General features: G+C 36.1%; 1 protein-coding gene across 7 annotated transcripts in view; it reads left to right on the forward strand.

Annotated features, from left to right (window-relative positions):
- Window positions 1-20,522, forward strand: part of EXOC2 (exocyst complex component 2) — a 285,590-nt gene that overhangs the window by 149,495 nt on the left and 115,573 nt on the right. For all 7 annotated transcript variants that reach the window (XM_064597288.1, XM_064597282.1, XM_064597284.1 and 4 more), the window contains 7 exons: window positions 7,564-7,629; window positions 7,800-7,957; window positions 8,365-8,486; window positions 10,037-10,098; window positions 15,143-15,223; window positions 15,685-15,744; window positions 16,664-16,725. In XM_064597288.1, the coding sequence (XP_064453358.1) occupies window positions 7,564-7,629; window positions 7,800-7,957; window positions 8,365-8,486; window positions 10,037-10,098; window positions 15,143-15,223; window positions 15,685-15,744; window positions 16,664-16,725 (611 nt within the window). The remainder of the gene's footprint in view (window positions 1-7,563; window positions 7,630-7,799; window positions 7,958-8,364; window positions 8,487-10,036; window positions 10,099-15,142; window positions 15,224-15,684; window positions 15,745-16,663; window positions 16,726-20,522) is intronic.

The raw sequence follows: 20,522 nt of genomic DNA on the forward strand, positions 1-20,522 counted from the left end.
TGTCCTGAAAAAAGTTTTCTCAGCATTTTGCTTTCAAACATGTCTCCATCCATTTACATTTTCTTCCTCTCAGCTGCATGAGAGTTGTGTGGCTCTCTATGCTGAGGACAGGTTTGGGTTTCTTGCCCTCTGCCATGGTGTAGAACAGCCACGCAACCAGTAACGTGTCATAACTTCCTCTTCCTATCTGCTCTGTCTCTAATCCTGAGGGCTCGTGAGGACTGGAAAGGTTAGATGCTTCCATATCAGTGCCTTGACTGAATGTGTTCACAGCCCTCTTACAGAACACTAATTTTAGTGTTTTAATAGAAATGTCCAATATATATCACTTATTAGCTGTGACCTGAGGCAAATAACTTTACTACTCTATGCCTGGTTGCAAGGTCAGGTTTGGGAATTAAACAAGTTAATGTCAGTGAAGTGCTTATAACAGTGTCCAGCAGATAAATGAAAATTTACTCTTATTATTTGGAATAAATGTTTATTCCAGTATTTAAAACTTCATTGGCCTGGCACATAATAGGTGTTCAGGGAATAAAGTTTAGTAGCATTAAGAAATAGCAGACTGTTGGGGCGCCTGGGTAGTGGCTCAGTCAGTTAAGCGTCTGCCTTTGGCTCAGGTCATGATCCCAGGGTCCTGAGATCAAGCCCCACATCGGGCTCCCTGCTCAGTGCAAAACCTACTTCTCGCTCTCCCTCTACGGCTCCCCTTGTTGTGTGCTCTCTCTCTCTGTCAAATAAATAAATAAAATCTTAAAAAAAAAAAAAGAAATAGTGGACTGTTGAACTACTATAGTCATATTGAATAATGTCTAGACGGATATACTCATCAAAAGAATTAGTACCTTAGGAAATGGATTTTAAACCTAGTTATTTGTTTCCAGTCAAGTGTTTCTTCCTTCCAGATTGGTTGCTGTAGGTGGCCTATCACATAAGGATAGTAGTTGCCTTATCTTGAGTCTTTTTAGAGTTCATAAAATTCCTAAGCTTTTTATCTGGGATATTTTAGTGAAACATTAGTTGCACTGAGTTGGATATGCGTATGGTATTTCTACCTATCTGTATTTGTAAGCTTTTAAGAGTTTATAGTAATAATTATTAATAGAGTGTAATTCACTATATAGATTTGGACATGTTTTTAAACTAGTTATCCTCTATTGAAAAGCTAGAAAGACACTGAAGGGTAGTAGAAGGGAATGGAGGAGTTAGGAATGTGTGCCCACCATATCAAGCTACTTGTGAAATCCAGAAACTTAATTAAATTAAAACTGAGAAGAGTTCCAAGGCTTTGATAGTTGGTATTTAAGCTCATATAAGAGAGCTCTGTAATATTTAAACAAAATTTACTTGTAAGTTTTTTTCTAGTTATAGAATTATTTTGCTTTATTAAGAGCCCATCCGTTAAAGATTTAGATGGAGTTTCCAACAGTTTAAAAAATAGTTCTTCAAACCAGTCATGCCCATGTGAAGTAACATATGTGAATCAAAACAGTGAAATCTAGCCGTTGGTCTTACCACAAAGTAGTTTTGGTCTGTGTGTGCAGGAAAGAGTTAAGGTTTTTAGTTAACGAAATGATTAATAGTAGGTTGAGATCTCATCTTTGGATATATTTTAAATATTGCATAATTTGGAGTGAAAAATGTTAAATCATCCAAATAATTTTTAAACATTAGTAATCAACATTTTTAAAAGTTGTATAACTCATAGTATGTAAATTAAAATGCACTTTATATTCCAAAATTAGATTTCCTTTTAAAAATAGGGCAACTGATATAGTTCAATATGTTGATAAGTAACTGCTTTTTAATTAACAATTTCAAGAGGTATGCCGTAAAACTAATTCCTGCCCTCTCCAATTTCTATATATTTGGAGACCAGTCTTTGAAGTTTATAAATTATTTTGTCTAGTAGATGTCATCATGCATTCATTAGCACCTGTTTAATGGGAAAAATTTGGTTTTGATTTTGATATGATGTTTTTAAAAAATTGATCTTCACTCTTTGATTTAAAAGTATTTAGAACAAAAAGCTATGAAATAACTAGCCCGTTAAACAAGGCTACTATACACAAAGTTCAGTATTAGGTACTGTGACAGATAGAATTAGAAAAGCACCATCTGATATTGGTATACTTACAGTTTTATCCTGGCTTGACTCTTTATTGAGACAATTATGCCTTTATTTCAGAGCTCCATCCCTTTGTCCACAGCACACTAAACCAGCACTATGTTAGTCAGGGTTCAGAGAAATAGAAACAGGAGAATGTTGATTCTGCTTCCAACTGTGTGTATAAAGAGAAAAGATTTACAAAAGGAGTTTGGCTTACATGATTATAGAGGTTGACAAGTCCCAATATCTGCAGTCATCAAGTTGGAGGCCCAAGAATGCCCATGGTATAGTTCCAATCTGAAAGCCAAGAGGCTCGAGACCCAGGAAGTACCAGTGTTTCAGTTCAGTGTCCTCATTCAAAGCAGTTAAGCAGGAGGAGTTCCCCCTTACTGGCAGGAGGGTCAGCCTTTTTTTGTTCTATTCAGGCCTTCCACTGATTGGATGGGTTCCACCCTCCTTAATGGGGGCAATCTGCTTCCCTTCGCCTACCAATTCAAATGTTAATCTCATCCAAAAACACTCTCACAGACATACCCAGAATAATGTTAAATGAATATCTGAGCACCCTATGGCCCACTCAAGTTAACATGTAGAATTAACCATCACAATGTCCTTAACTTAGATTTTGCAGTGTAGAATTCCAGTGTCATTCTGTGCCTCTTCACATCACAGTGGGTGCTGGGTTCCTCAGCAACATTTGAATTCTACACCTACAGGAGTCCTCCCAACTCCCAGTATTCACAGGAAATTCTTAAACCTCTGCTTATCCTTTTTGTTATCTTAAATCTCCAGGAGAAGCAGTGAGTCTGTTGGACTTCTCAGGAATATATCATAGGGTTATGCCTTGCAGATCTCCTTCAAAGGATCAGTTAGCCATGTGGAGACCCAGGACTTCAAGTTTTTTAAAGACCTTGAAATTAACCTAGTAGTATTCAGGGCCATCATGCTTTCTGAAATATATCCCAGGAGGTCCTGAAGAACTCTAATCATGGGTGATCCTTCATTCACCAAATATTTATTGAATATCCTGAACACACTATGTGACAGGTACTGATACATGTGTATATACACACACACATACATGTGTGTACATGTAACACATACATACGTAAATTTAAAAATATATAAATATATAAAATAGTGACCAAGATAAATATGACCTCTCCCCTCCTGGAGAGACAGAACCAAAATCAATTTTTAAAAACTTTATCTTAAATTTTGCTAACAGGGGCACCTGGGTGGCTCAGTCGTTAAGCGTCTGCCTTCGGCTCAGGTCATGATCCCGGGGTCCTGGGATCGAGCCCCACATCGGGCTCTCTGCTCGGCCGGGAGCCTGCTTCTCCCTCTCCCACTCCCCCTGCTTGTGTTCCCTCTCTAGCTGTCTCTCTCTCTCTCTGTCAAATAAATAAAAAATAAAATCTTTAAAAAAAAAATAAAAATAAAATAAATAAAAATAAATTTTGCTAACAGCTATAAAAGAAACAAATAGGGTTCTAAGATGGGATGGAGGTCAGGGAAGATCTCTCTGAGGAGATGACATTGAAACCAAAACTTGAAGCATGAGAAGGAAACAGCCACACAAGGAATCGGGGAGAAGAATGTATTAGGAAGAGACAACAGCACATTGCAAAACCAAGGAAGGGAGCTTGGCATATTTGAAAAACAGGAAGAAGGTCAAAACATTCAGAGTAGGGGCGCCTGGGTGGCTCAGTTGGTTAGGCGACTGCCTTCGGCTCAGGTTATGATCCTGGAGTCCCGGGATCGAGTCCCACATCGGGCTCCCTGCTCGGCGGGGGGTCTGCTTCTCCCTCTGACCCTCCTCCCTCTCATGCTCTCTGTCTCTCATTCTCTCTCTCTCAAATAAATAAATAAAATCTTAAAAAAAAAAAAAAAAACATTCAGAGTGTACTGAGCAGTGGGCTTAGGGTATCAGGAGAAGCAGGAGATGAGGCTAGAGGAGGAAGCAGGGGCCAACTGACAGGGCTTCATTACAGACCATGGTAAGGAATGTGTATTCCAAGTATGGTGGGAAGCCACAGATAGACTCTAACTGGTGGAGTAATCTGATCAGAGTTTTGGTGTTAAAAAAGACCACTCTGGTTACCTGTTCAAGAATGAATTGGCAGGGAATAAAAGTCAGAGTGGGTAAACTATTAAAGCCGTCTGGGCAGGAAATGATGGTGTTTGGGTTAAGGTTTTGTTAGTGGAGTTGGAGAGAAAATGATAGATTTTGTTTGTATTTTGGAAGTAGTGTTGACCAGACTTACTGATGGATCGATCAGATGAGTAGGATGAGGACAAGAATTAACATAGAGCTACCAAATGGACTCTCAAATGAGTAGGTGTGCCATTTACAAAGCCAGATAGACTTTTTGAAGAACATGCTTGGAGGAAAATACCAGTTTTCTACTTTTAATGTATTGAGTTTGAGATTACTGTGAGTTATTCAAGAAGAGACATGAAGTAGACAATCCGAAATTCAAATCTGGGCTTCAAAGGAAAGATTAGGGCTGAGGATATAAATTTGGAAGTGTGACATTGTGATTTATAATAAGAAATATATGTGGTCTTCTGGTTCTGGGCACAGAGCTCCTAAAACCCTGGGAATTTCTTCAAGTGAGGAGTGGGAAAGGTCTTTTGTTACGTTAATGATGTGACTTTTGTCTCCACCTAAGGATGAGGGTGCTAATTGCTTGGATCACCAACCATGTGATTAGAGGGTTGGAATTTACAGTCTAACCCTCAGACCTCTAGGGAGGGGAATGGAGCTGGAGGTTGAATCAGTTGCCAGTGGCCAGTGATTTAATCAATCATGCCTATGTAATGAAGCTTCCATAAAAAGCCAAAGGACAGGGTTCAGAGAACTTCCAGGTTGATGAATGTGTGGAGATACAGGGAGAGTGGCTTGCCTGGAGAGGGCATGGAAGCTCTGCACCCTTTTCTCATACTTTGACCTATGCATCTCTTCCACCTGGCCATTTCTGAGTTTTATCCTTTTATAATAAACTGGTAATCTAGTGGGTAAACACATTTCCTAGTTCTGTGAACTGTTGTAACAAATTACTTGAACCCATGCAGGGAATTATAGGAACCTCCAATCTGTAGCCAATAGGTCAGAAGCATAGGTGACAACCTGGTCTTGAGATTGGCATCTACATGTGTGTTGGGGGGGGAGGTGCAAGTCTTATAGGCCTGAGCCTTTAGCTTGTGGGATCTAACGTTATCTCCAGGTAGATTGTGTTAGAATTGAGTTGAATTTTTGGACCACCCACCTGGTGTCTGGAGAATTCCTTGTTTTTTTTTTTTGTTTTTTGTTTTTTTAAAGATTTTATTTATTTATTTGACAGAGAAAGACACAGTGAGAGAGGGAACACAAACGGGGAGTGGGAGAGGGAGAAGCAGACTCCCCGCCGAGCAGGGAGCCCGATGCGGGACTCGATCCTGGGACTCCAGGATCATGACCTGAGCCGAAGGCAGTCGCTTAACCAACTGAGCCACCCAGGCGCCCTGGAGAATTCCTCGTTTTTGAGGGGAAACTCCTCCCCCTACACACACATGTCGGAATTGAGTGCAGAATCCAAAATAGGAAGGCACTAGATAGAAATGATATTTGAAGCCTTGAGAATAAATTAGAGTGTATAGAGAAAAAAAGTGCCTAAGACTAAGACCTGACGAACTGCATTACTTAGAGAATAGCTAATTAATTTATCACCTCAGTAAACCTGGGGCCATTCATTTGCTTTTCTACACGTAGGCCACTATATTGCCTAAAGTGTTACTTTGAATCAGAACATCACACTTTGACAGAAACAGAAAGTAGGCTAACAGACATTCAGGGCCAGTTGGACTTACCTGAGTGGTCATGACTCAGATGGGAGTCACTCTTGACATCTCTCCTTTCTCATTGAAACACCCAGAGAATTGCCAGGTTCAGTCACCTCTGCCTTGGAAGCCTGTAGCTAAGCCATCTACATGAGTTCATGCTCCACCTCCTTTTGCCTAATACGCTGTGATTGCTCACCTGGGTGAGTGTAGTATCCTTCTAACTGGCTGTGCTCCTAGTATCAGCCCCTCCAGTCACTTCTCACTGTTGCTTTAAAACACTTCAGTTACTTCTCATTTGTCTTAAAAATAAAGGGACAAAAACATCAGCTTCTAAGTGAAATCCTCATGTACAAAGAATTTTGAGTGTTGTTGCCTAATGAATTTAGGAATTTGCTTATTGACTTATTACTGAGGTGAATTTCAGGTTTAGTTTTTTCAACAATTAAACTTCGATTCTGTAAAAGCAAAAGTGCGTTTCTGCAAAGAAAAAAATGATAAAAGCAATATAGTTCAATATAAAATTATAAAATAAATGTAAATTAGAGCCTGAAGAGGTATGTATATATGTGTGTGTTGACCACTTTTTATCAGGTATGCCTGATGTTTTTGTTCTTACCCTTCTTTTGCTCATTCATGTTAGTAATACTCATCATAATAATGAACTCTATACACTGTTTCTCTAGCTTATACCAAAAATATATATAACATTATTTGTATTTTAAAATTAGCTTGAAGTCAGTTGTTGTTAACTTGAAAGTTCTCTTGACACGTCTCTATCCAATAATTTCATAAGCATTTTAACTTTAAAGGATAATTTCGTATTATGTTAGTGAACTATCAGAATTTTCTTTTTCATCGTACCATTTATTATTATTTTTTTATTTGGAAAGTTTTCTAAGCTTACCCTTCTTAGGCATTTTATATGGTAATATTTAGCTGTTAGAAAATTTGGGAGTAAAAAGTTAACTGAAATCCAGTTGAATAGATTTCTCTTTTAATCAATGTAGTATTCCACATATTACTTTAAGGAGAAAGAAGTATCAAAGGAAAATATGGCTAGCAGTAAACAGATAAAAATTTAATTCTAGAATATATTCTCTCCTAAATTAGACTAAAAAATCCCTGAAAGAGTAGTGATTTATAATTTTTTTAAAATAAATGCCAAATATAATAGTTATTTATAAATGTTTAAGGGAAGGGAATGGATAGCCTAAGATTCCTAGACATTAATCCAGAGTTTATTCTTCCTTTTGTTTCTATACTAGCTAATGAGAAATAGTATTGAGAAGGTTAATCGTGGGTATGATTTAGGTTTAACCATATACAGTTATTGATGAACATGGCACATGAAATTCACCTACAAAAAAGGCAATTTCAACTTAATTCTTAGGCTTATTTATGGAATGGAAATTGTACTTAAAGGTTTTAAGAAAATGAATAACTTCCTTTTGGAATAAGAAAGTTTTTCTAATTAAGTCTGTTTTTAAATCAGAAACTTAGATATGTCTTAAACATTCAGTCAAGTTACAACCATATCTTATGCTCTCTTTATATACAACTGCTAAGGCATTTCTTGTTTTTATCTGAAGACAATTAATATATTTGATTTTGCTTTTTTAATTTTTAAGACTGCGGAGAAATCAGGCCAAATTGAAAGATCAAAGAATGTAAGGCAAAGACAAAATGATTTTAAGGTAAGTTAAGGGTAAGTATGTAGACTTTTTCACAGGATAAGGTTTTCTCAACCAAAGTTACTAGAAAACTATCTACATTCAAACTATTCATCACTGTTCAGGCTGATTCCTTTAGTTGATTTAATCAAATTAATGACTTTTAATGCAGTTTTACTTTCATCATTGTCTAGAAAATGATTCAAGAAGTAATGCAGTGTCTTGTGAAGTTGATCCGTGGAGCCCTCCTCCCACTCAGCATCCCAGAGTGTGGAGTGAGGCAGTATGGAGGCTGGGAAGTGAAGTCTGAGCTCTCAGGACAGTGGCTTGCTCATGTCATCCAGACCATAAGGTAAATATGGACACATTCTTCTGAAAACAGGTAAAAATTTTTTTGTCTTTTTGAAAAAAAAAAAAAAAACCCCACAATGCATTCAGTTTGGGATATAATTTTTTAACATAGTCAACAAAGAATTTTACTCTTCTTGCCTCCAGTATTTCCTCTCTATCATATAGCACCTAAACTCCTAAACCTTCCTGGTGCTTATGTTTGATGAGAATGTCATACTGAATGTGCATCTTTTTTATTGTTTAATTCAGTGTTACTGCTGTATTATAATTCCTGTTATGGTTTTACTTTCCCCTTGCTTTCAATATAATATTGTAACTTACAACCTCCATAGGCTAGCCAAACTGATGACAGGAATTGCTTCAAGATCCCACTCTGCTCACTTTTGTTTTGTTGTGGCTCTTTCACAGGCTTACTTATGAATCGTTGACTGCCCTTGAAATTCCTAATGACATGTTACAGACTATCCAGGATCTCATTTTGGATCTCCGAGTACGTTGTGTGATGGTCACATTGCAACACACAGCAGAAGGTATGTTAAGAAAAATTGATGACATTTGCTAGACAACAATTATCTGAATATGCCACCTCTTTCTAGCTTCTAGTCCTTGAAAATGAGAAAATTACTTTTATGGAAATTTGAGTATTTTAGATCACAAATAGCTGCTCAATAGAATTTTTTTTCCTTTTTTGAATAGCTTTCCAAATCTATTTACCTGAGATGCCAGACCATGCATAAATTAAAATGGTTATACTTAAAAATATTTCAGGATATAAGAACATCCTTATGGCACATGTTAAGTAGAAAAAGTATAGTACAAAATATAAAGTATGAATCCAATTTTGAAAATATGTGTATTTTATTTTATTTATTTATTTTTTAAAGATTTTATCTATTTATTGTCAGAGAGGGAGAGAGTAGCAGGTAGAGGGAGAAGCAGGCTCCCGCTGAGTAAGGAGCCCGATGTGAGACTCGATCCCAGGACCCTGGGATCATGACCTGAGCCGAAGGCAGACACTTAATTGACAGAGCCACCCATACGGGCGTCCCTGTATGTATATTTTAAATATTTAGAAATATCAGTGTAAAATCAGAAGAAAGACTAACAGTGGTTTTCTGTATAGTAGAAATTTTAAGTGATGCTTGTTTTCTTTATACCTTTTAGAATTTTCAGGATTTTATACATACAATCATAAAAAGCAGGGTTATCTTTACAAAGCAGCCTTTAGATATTAAATATTTTCAAAGACAATTAAGAACATCATTATAAATGACATAAGCCATAACTATCTGTCACCAAGACTTTTTAAGTAAGAAGGTCACATCTTGGGGCACCTAGGTGGCTCAGTCGGTTAAGCATCCAACTCTTGGTTTCGGCTCAGGTAATGATCTCTCAGTTGTGGGATCGAGTCTAACGTTGGCTCTGTGCTCAGTATGGAGTCTGCTTCAGATTCTCTCTCCTCCTCCCTCTCACCTGTGCTCTCTCTCTCTCTCAAATAAATAAATAAAATCTTAAAAAAGAAAAGGTCACATCTCTACAGAATTGGTGGCTAAATATACTGTGTCAACAGAAAGGGAATAGAATCCAGGTGAAAAACAGCAGTGTCCTCTGAATTCACATGCTCCCCCCAGGGACCTGACACAGCCTGAAATGCTAAAGGTTTGGATGGATAGCATTCCTTTGCCAATCATCAGAAGTGTCTATGATTAAAACAGAATTTTTAATCAGATATTTTAGGAAAAAAAATTTTGTAGTTTATTTTGTACATGCTGAATATTTTCAAGAGTGCTTTGAATAAGTAATAAACCATTATCTAAAGTTGTCATTAAGCCTAGCCTAGCAGTCTCCAAATTGAGCTAAATTTATTTACATTAATGTTTTATGAAAACAGTCCAGAAAACAATACACATTTAAATCCTTGATCTACCAGAATTATATTTTATACTTATTACCTATTTTTCATTTTTTTACAAACCCAAATAAAACAATGAAAAACCATAACCTTTATAGATTTTTATCTCTATAAAATTCAATGCGATAATTATAATAAAAAGTACGTGTGTGCTTATTTTCTCTGTAGAAATAAAGAGGTTAGCTGAAAAGGAAGACTGGATTATCGATAATGAAGGACTGACTTCTCTTGTAAGTTTATATTCTTTTCAGTGGTTAATCATTAGTGTATATTGTATTCAAAAATAATTTGTTTTATTAATAAGCATATATTCTTTGCATTGTAATTCTAAATAATTTCTGAAAATAGAAAAATAAACTTCTTGAAGTTTTCCTTTTCAGAGTCATTTTTGCTTAACACAACAACAAATATTTAAAAATTAATAAAAACTGGATTTCTTTTAGAGTGCTCTTTCTTCATCATGTGTCACTTGTTTGTTTGCATTACGTTTTAAAATAGATTGTGCTTCATTCTAAGTTACCCAGTAACTTGAATTTTTTAGAAAAACAGAATAGAAAGAAATGCTAATGTCGGCCCCTAAGCCAAAACAAAACAAAAGAAACAATAACAGCAAACCTCTCCAGATATATACATAGGTTAAGCAGGCAATTATAACATGGCATATTCGCTTTAGAGTCATCATCTGTTCAGGTGGGACTTTTAGATTTTCAAAATACTTTTGAAAATAGTTTTCATGATATACCATGTTGTCACATCTGTTTCATGGATTCCCACAGTGATCCTGTAGGTGGGTGTATCAGTTAAATTGACATTCAGATGCTAAAACATCGAGGTCCTGTAGACAAGATGGGCATTTCTTTTATCTCTAACATTAAAGAAATTAGGACTTGTGTGGCAGCTTAGTCATTCAGTCAGTACGCAGGGCTCCTTCTGACTTTCTTCTTTGTGTTCCTTATTGTGGCTTCTGTCTCAGGATGGCCTCATGATTACAAGAAGGCCACTGTAGTTCCAAGCACCACGGCCTTATTCCTGTCATGGGAAAAGTCCAGCACTTTCTCAAGAGCCACAGCTGGCCATTCTTCCTACATCTCATTGACTAGAATTTATTCACATGCCCATCCCTGTCTACTGTGGAGGCTCGGAAAATGCAGTTTTTTTTTAGCAGAGCACATTGTTAATCCCAACCGTTTGTGTTTTACCTTAGTAAGAAAAATGGAGAAAATACATCTGGGGGAGGCAGTTAGGTTTCTGCCTATTTAGTAGATGAGAAAACTAGAATAAAACGGTTTTTGACTTGCCAAAATTTACATAATAGTGGTGAATGAGGTTGTTGAAAGGCAGTGACCTCATGTAATGATATTTCTTCATTTCCTCAAATTGCTAAACTTTTTTTTTTAATTGGTATACTTCTTATTGATAGTCTTTCTTTGGGAATTTTTGACAAGTTGAATTCTTTTCTCCTATTCCTCTGAAGTACACTAAAATGTACCTTATTTTATATAACAATATGGTTTAGAATAGCAGTGCTTACTTAGAAATTTTTGTAAATTAAATCATAATTAACATTAGGGAAATTTATTATTTTTAATAAATCTATAATTATATTTTAAAGGATTTTGATAAAAATTAGCTTTAGTTTATTTGACTTATTCTACTTTTCATAATTATTTGTGCTTAAATACAAACTATCCTATAACTAATTCTGTTGTACTAAATACTTAGAGAAAGGAGAGGTGGAGTAGACCTTCATGGTTCAATACAGCAGTCATTTGAGACATGGCTTGTGTAAAATACATACCAGATTTCAAAGACTCACTACACAAAGAATGTAAACTATCTCAACTTTTTATACTGATTACATGTTGAAATAATATTTTGTCATATTGCATTGCATGAATTATATTAAAATTAATTTTTTTCTTTTAATTTTCTTAATGTGTTTACTAGAAACTCTAAAATTATATATGTGACTTATGTTTGTGGCTCACATTATACTTCTTTTACACAGTGCTGTTGTAGAGGAAAATGTGCTACACTGGGTTTAGAATCATAATCTGGTTTAATCCTTAGTTCTGTCACATAATAGTCACGCAATTTTTTTTTTTTTTTAAGTTTATTTATTTGATCTCTACACCTAACATGGGGCTTGAACTCACAACCCTGAGATCAAGAGTTGCATGCTCTTCTGACTGAGCCAGCCAGGCGACCCAATAGCCATGCACTCTTAAAGAAGCCACTTTACCTCTCTGGGTCCCAGTTAGTGCTTTTATGATAGCAGCCGCTTCTGGGTCACAGTGAGTGTTACATGATAGCTGCCACATCTGGGTCCCAGTGTGTGCTTAAGTGGTAGCTGTCATATCTCAGTTTGGTTGTTTGGTTAAAGTAGTTAAACCTCTTTGAAAATATTTTGAAATGGTCACTATAAACTTGTTTGTAGTCAATTTAAAGTTTAACTATAATATTAAGAAACTATAACCATAGAATAATTTCATGTTTGTCACACATTCAAGCTAGAATAAACTTTGTAGATGAATGGCCCACAGAAAGTTACACTTCTGGTGTCAGCCATTGTATCTTCTAGCCGGATGTTGGTAAAGAAATATGCTAAAATAATAGTGTTGATAAAGCTGAGCATGTTTTAAACTATTCAGCATGGACCTCACTTCAGAAAAAAAGGTGAAATCAGTGTGTAGAGTAAAAGTTGAAGATCCAGCTTTGAGTATTTTAACCTGACATCTGTAAAATTCTTAAGACTTTGAACAATGACTTAAATTGTCTCAAATTCTATTACATACTACTAATTTATATTTTCTTAACATTTTCATAGTACCAATCACATTTTTGGGAATAGGAATACATTTTTTTCTTTCCCTGAAATTTTTAATTTTTTAAAATTTTCAATTCTGGGAGAACTTTCTTCTTTCATAAGAACTGGAATGATTTGTGATAACTCCTATAGTCAGCTAAATTGGGTGGTTCACTGACAATATGCAGAGATAGTACTGTTTCTTTTTAGAAAAAAGAAATCGATGTTTACACTATCATTTACTCCCAGTTTAACTGAAACTACTAGAGTTCTCTGGTATTCCCTATCCATTTATTGTATTAATATAGATATGAAAAGAAATTAAGAAAATCTAGTTCAGATATTAATGCAAGAAATCTAAGTAACTACATAGGAACATCAACATTTATAATTGCCCACAATTGAATTTTGGATTTAATTATCACTATTATTATTTTAATACCTTAGATTTTCTTAACTTTTGAGGCAGGTAGGTTGGAGGGATAAGGTCAGGTATCTAACAAACGTTTTGACTCTTCAAATACTTCCGTGCAGTTGGTATTTCATACTATATGCTTTTATTTTTATTTATTTTTGGGTACTTAGAAGGTTTTTTTTATGGTGCCCTCTTGTGGCTTCAAAGTGCAGTATTAGAGTGACATTAAGGTTGAAGCAGTTATTTTAGCTTTCATGAAGTCTGGGTTCCTTTTTGTAAAAAAAAAATAATCTTCTTCGTATACAGGTATCCCTTCTCTTCAGTTTTTCCCCCCAATCTCTTTTAAAAATTGAAGCATGTAATAACGAGAGGTTCTGACTCCAGATTTTTGCACAGACCTTTTTTAGTTGAATTATGAGCCTTACGTAGCCTTATGCCCCTGAGTGAAACCCAGAACCTTAACCTCATCTTGTACTGCCAACTTCTCGCTTAGTGGTTGTGATGCACTGCTGTTCTTGTGCTTCCACAACCCCTTCGGCCTCTGCCCACCCTGGCCTGTGCACCTGTCGTCCTGCCTCCTTGAGCTCACCACCCCCTTCCCTTATCTTTTAAGGGACTGACTCCTCTTGCCCTGCAAGTGTCAGCTTAAATGTTTTCACAGTCTGAGGGGGGTCTTCTTTGTCCTAGTTGGAGCACATTCCCCTCCATCATCATCATTTTTCTCTGAGTTCCCATTTGTTCTTTTCATGGCACTTACTCTAGTTTTTTTTTTCTTTTTTCTTTTTTTTTTTCCTAGTTTGCAATTGACTTATTTTATTTCTAGTTATTTTTTTTGTTTTTGGTTTTTTGGTTTTTGTTTTGTAAAAAAGTAACAGTTTTGTTGACTGTGACTTTTATGGTTGTGTCTTCTACCCTAGTGTATACACTTAAAGAGAACTCTGTCTGTCTGAATCCTATATCCCCGTCACCTAGAGTATGCCTGGCACAAAGTGAAACCTTAAATACAATAGGAGCTAAGATGTTATGATTCATTCAGATTTATCTTGAATGCCATTTGTTGGATATATCTTCAAGTTTTATTTTCTGACTTAATGTACATAAAAAATAACATAATGACTTTTGAATTAAAGATCATGGACCTTCTATGAATAATTATTAGTAACACTAAATTTTGAACAGTACCAGACATGTAGAAGATCTAGGAGATTGAGCTCAGAATATATCCTGGAAGTAGTGTGTAAAATATGAACTTGTGGGGCACCTGTTTTTTAAAAAAATTTTCCTATTGGCCTTATCTTTAAACTGCTTAAAAATAATATTTTCTTGGGCACCTGGGTGGCTCAGTCGGTTAAGCATCTGACTCCTGATTTTGGCTCAGGTCATGATCTCATGGTATCGAGATGGAGCCTAACATCGGGCTCCCTGCTGAGTGTGGAGTCTGCTTAAGATTCTCTCCCTCTGCCCCTCCCCCCCTCTCGTGCTTGAGCGTGCTTTCTCTCTCTCTCTCTCTCAAAATAATAAAATATAAATTTGCTATATCTGTTCTTTATCAGGTCATTTGCTTCTCCGAAGGGTAGAATTTTGAAGAAAAATTTTAGTTATACCTGATTTCTATTCTAGTTGAAGTAGATGTATTTTAGAATCTCAAGATTGACGCATTTTTTTTTTTTTTAAGATTTTATTTGACAGAGAGAGAGGGAACACAAGCAGGGGGAGTGGGAGAGTGAGAAGCAGGCTCCCCGCAGAGCAGGGAGCCCGATGTGGGGCTCGATCCCAGGACCCTGGGATCATGACCTGAGCTGAAGGCAGACGCTTAACGACTGAGCCACAATGGTGCCCCAAGATTGACCCATTTTTAAAAATCAAGTGCAAAACATGCCAAATGTAAATCTTGGTGACTAGGAGATTATCTTTCAAATTGTTGGCATCTGGTTTTCCTTTCAATAAATCTGTAAAATTGAGAGTTGGGGGCCATAATTTGCTTCTGTTAAATGTCTTAATAACCCATGCTTATTTTTGAATTTTAAGATAATGCATTTTTTTTTTCCATCAGCCATGTCAGTTTGAACAGTGCATTGTACATTCTCTGCAATCACTTAAAGGAGTTCTAGAGTGCAAGCCTGGAGAAGCCAGTGTAAGTTTTCTGTTCTGTAAATTCAACTTCTATTTCAAACTTTCCCAGGAACCTGTGGGAATCACAGTTGTAAATGAGTCATTTCAGCACAAGAGAGCTTTTCCCTCAGCTGCTTGTTTTATTTTGTTTAACTGCATAGGCTGTCAATTTCTTGGTTCCATGATAGGCTGATGGAAGTTAAAATGTGAATGTGAGTGTTGTAGGTAGAGTAATTGGAGTCATCGACATTTGTATACAGAGAGAATGACTGACCTGAATGTTGTCAGGCAGCTCCATGCCAGTGTATTCTCAGGCCCAAAACACTGTCTGGAGGGCAGCTCTTTATTCCTGTCCTTTTAGAGTAACGTTACCCACAATGGAAGCAGTTTCCCATGTGTGGATTTTTTTATATCAAGCTTCATAAACACAAAGTTTTATTTTCTTAGCGAAGTCCAAAAACTTATCAAAATTCTTCTTTATAGGTCTTTCAACAACCTAAAACACAGGAGGAGGTTTGTCAACTAAGCATCAATATCATGCAGGTAATATGTAAAAGCACTGATGCCCTGAAACCTGAAATAAAGCAAATTATAGTAAACTCCCTCCTATTAATATTATATGTACAACGTTCTTTTGTCATCTTGTCTGAGTCTGTAATAGTTTATGGCTGGTAAGGTAACAGAGTTCCAGGTAAGATTAATTCCAGCTTGTTCTAGCAATACCCCTTTATATTATACTTCCCTTTTTTTGTGTTTTCTTCCTACGTTACATATATTTCTGTTACAGCACAAATTAAATGACATGATAGTTGTTTACATTGTATCTAGAACATGAAGTTCTTTGGGACTAGTGCTTTGTGAGAACATAACAAAGCTGAGCATATGATTGAGTGGATGAAAGGAAGGAAAAGGTCTTTTTCCTAAAATATATTCAGGAATTTACAGTTGGATCAAAATACAGGTGCTTTTAATCTTTTATCACTTATGTTATATACATTGGCATATAAATTCCCAATGCGTACATACAGTATATATATGGGATATATATTCTGTCACTTCTGGGAGATATATATACATACACACATACATACATACATATCACTTATAGTATATATAAGTATATATTTGTATATATTAGTATATATTTGTTTTTTTATTTACATAGGATTATTGGGGCACCTGGGTGGGTCACTTGGTTAAGCATCTGACTCTTGATTTCAGCTCAGGTCATGATCTCAGGGTGGTGAGATCGAGCCCTGCGTCAGGCTCCCGTGCTGGGCATGGAGCCTGCTTAAGATTCTCTCCCTCTGCCCCTCCGCCCCTCCACTTGTGAGTGTACCTGCACACACTCTCTTAAAAAAAAGGAGTTTATTTACAGAAAAAATATTTGCATTATTTTTAATGTTCAACTAGATTAGTATCTAAGAATTCATGTTATTGAAACTTCTTATTTTTGACTTAGATTTTTATATACTGTCTGGAACAGTTGAGCACTAAGCCTGATGCAGATGTAGATACTACACAGTAAGTAAACTGAAACTAATCTCACTGATGTATTAAAAATACAGACTAATGTTTTATATGTAGTCTTACATCCTAAGACAATAAGAGAGATAGTGTATATTAAAATTATATTTTTATATATTTGACCTATATTTTTGTGTAATTTCTTTATCTTCTGAACTCATCTTACCATTCCTAGAGACATGTTGAGCAAACTGAACACCTGATTAGCTTACTAATTACTGAAAGCAAAAAGTTTTATAAATAATAAGAGTGAAAATTAAAATATATAATTCCTAGTTAATAATCTTTAGAATTCTCATGTTACAGAGAATTACCAATACTCTTGTTAAAGACTAATTTTTCTAGTAGAATTAATTCTGGGTCAGGCTTAGTTATTTGAGCTCCAGAGGATACATGTTGATTCTTAATATTTACAAATTCTGGTAATAATTCTTTTATAATATTGTTCTATAGGATCTTTTAGTAATGTAATTTATCTGAATGATATTGAATGATATTTGACATGTGTGACTTCTGTGCTAAGGTTAATGCTCTGACACAGAAAATACTGAAATAAATGCCTCTTAAGTCTATAATTGGTAATTTGAGAGGTTTTACATGTTTGTGATTTTCTTGGTATTGGTTTTTGCCTTTCAGTATATACTACTACTACCTCTTTGAGACTTAGTAAATATTGAACTATAGTTTTCCTGTGATTCGATTTTATACGTTTAACATAATCCACCAGGAATTTGTATTGTTAATCCATTTGCTGATATTGTTGATTAAATGTCTTTCCTTCCATATTGTTTTGTTACAATTTCTGTTTCAGACACCATTGAATTCTAATATATAGTGCTATGTATTTCTGAACTTTTCTTTTTTTTAAATTTAATTTCATTTTATTTCCAACTCCACATACAGTGTTATATTAGTTTCAGGTGTACAATATAGTGATTTGACAGTTGTATACATCACTCATACTCATCACAAGTGCTCTCCTTAATCCCCATTACCTATTTTACCCATCCCCCCACTCCCTCCCCTTTGGTAACCATCAGTTCTCTAAAATTAAGAGTCTGTTTCTTGGTTTGTTTCTCTCTGTCTCTTTTTCCCTTTGTCCATTCGTTTTGTTTCTTAAATTCCACATATGAGTGAAATCGTATGGTATTTGTCTTTCTCTGACCAACTTATTTCACTTAGCATAATACTCTTTAGCTTTAGTCATGTCATTGCAAATGGCAAGATTTCATTCTTTTTTTGGCTGAGTAATAATCCATTATATATGTTTTATATATAGCCTTATATCTTATACTACATCTTCTTTATCCAGTTATCAGTCGATGGACACTTGGGCTCTTTCCATAATTTGAGTATTGTTGAAAATGTGCTATGAACATCACGATGCATGTATCCCTTTGAATAAGTATTTTTGTATCCTTTGTGGAAAGACCTTAGTAGTGCAATCGCTGCATCATAGAGTAGTTCTATTTTTAACTTTTTTCTTTTTTTTTTGCATTGTTGGTCTTTTTATCTTTTTATTAAATTTTTTAAAATTTTATTATGTTATGTTAATCACCAAACATTACATTATTAGTTTTTGATGTAGTGTTCCATGATTCATTGTTTGTGTATAACACCCAGTGCTCCATTCAGTACGTCCATTCTTTAATACCCATCACCAGGCTAACCCATCCCCCCACTTCCCTCCCCTCTAGAACCCTCAGTTTGTTTTTCAGAGTCCATAATCTCTCATGGTTTGTCTCCCCTCTGATTTCCCCCCCTTCATTATTCCCTTCCTGCTATCTTATTCTTTTTTTTAAAAAAACATACAATGTGTTATTTGCAGGTCTGTGATTCAACAGTCATACACAATTCACAGCGCTCACCATAGCACATACCCTCCCCAATGACTATCACCCAGCCACCCCATCCCTTCCACCCCCCCACCACTCCAGCAACCCTCAGTTTGTTTCCTGAGATTAAGAATTCCTCATATGAGTGAGATCATATGATACATGTCTTTCTCTGATAGACTTATTTCGCTCAGCATAATACCCTCCAGTTCCATCCACGTCGTTGCAAATGGCAAGATTTCATTCCTTTTGATGTCTGCATAATATTCCATTATATATATATACCACATCTTCTTTATCCATTCATCTGTCGATGGACATCTTGGCTCTTTCAGTAGTTTGGCTATTGTGGACATTCCTGCTATAAACATCGGGGTGCGCATACCCTTTCAAATCCCTGCATTTGTATCTTTGGGGTAAATACCCAGTAGTGCAATTGCTGGGTCGTAGGGTAGCTCTATTTTCAACTTTTTGAGGAACCTCCATACTGTTTTCCAGAGTGGCTGCACCAGCTTGCATTCCCACCAACAGTGTAGGAGGGTTCCCCTTTCTCCACATTCCCGCCAACATCTGTCATTTCCTGACGTGTTAATTTTCGCCGTTCTGACTGGTGGGAGGTGGTATCTCACTGAGGTTTTGATTTGGATTTCCCTGATGCAGAGTGATGTTGAGCACTTTTCATGTGTCTCTTGGCCATTTGGATGTCTTTGGAAAAAAATCTGTTCATGTCTTCTGCCCATTTCTTGATTGGATCATTTGTTCTTTGGGTGTTGAGTTTGATAAGTTCTTTATGCATTTTGGATACTAGCCCTTTATTTGATATGTCATTTGCAAATATCTTTTCCCATTCTCTCGATTGTCTTTTGGTTTTGTTGACTGTTTCCTTTGCTGTGCAAAAGCTTTTTATCTTGATAAAGTCCCAATAGTTCATTTTTGCCCTTGCTTCCCTTGCCTTTGGCGATGTTTCTAGAAAGAAGTTGCTTCGGCTGAGGTCGAAGAGGTTGCTGCCTGTGTTCTCCTTTAGGATTTTGATGGACTCCTTTCTCACATTGAGGTCTTTGAAACCATTTGGAGTCTATTTTTGTGTGTGGTGTAAGGAAATGGTCCAGTTTCATTCTTCTGCATGTGGCTGTCCAATTTTCCCAACACCATTTGTTGAAGAGACTGTCTTTTTCCATTGGACATTCATTCCTGCTTTGTCGAAGATTAGTTGACCATAGAGTTGAGGGTCCATTTCTGGGCTTTCTATTCTGTTCCATTGATCTATGTGTCTGTTTTTGTGCCAATACCATACTGTCTTGATGATGATAGCTTTGTAATAGAGCTTGAAGTCCTGAATTGTGATGCCACCAGCTTTGCTTTTCTTTTTCAACCTTCCTCTGGCTATTCAGGGTCTTTTCTGGTTCCATTCAAATTTTAGGATTATTTGTTCCATTTCTTTGAAAAAAGTTGATGGTCTTTTGATGGGGATTGCATTGAATGTGTAGATTGCTCTAGGTAGCATTGACATCTTCACAATATTTGTTCTTCCAATCCATGAGCATGGAACGTTTTTCCATTTCTTTGTGTCTTCCTCAATTCTTTCATGAGTATTTTGTAGTATTGTGAGTACAGATCCTTTGCGTCTTTGGTTAGATTTATTCCTAGGTATCTTATGGTTTTGGGTGCAATTGTAAATGGGATTGACTCCTTAATTTCTCTTTCTTCTGTCTTGTTGTTGGTGTATAGGAATGCCACTGATTACTGTGCATTGATTTTATATCCTGCTTTACTGAATGCCTGTATGAGTTCTAGTAGTTTTGGGGTGGAGTCTTTGGGGTTTTCCACATAAAGTATCATATCATCTGCAAAGAGTGAGAGTTTGACTTCTTCTTTGCCTATTTGGATGCCTTTGATTTCTTTTTATTGTCTGATTGCTGTGGCTAGGACTTCTAATACTATGTGGAATAGCAGTGGTGA

The sequence above is a fragment of the Mirounga angustirostris genome, unplaced genomic scaffold (assembly GCF_029215605.1).
Source record: "Mirounga angustirostris isolate CCGP_5_RB_7025 unplaced genomic scaffold, mMirAng1.0.hap1 SCAF_8, whole genome shotgun sequence".
Classification (NCBI taxonomy): domain Eukaryota; kingdom Metazoa; phylum Chordata; class Mammalia; order Carnivora; family Phocidae; genus Mirounga; species Mirounga angustirostris.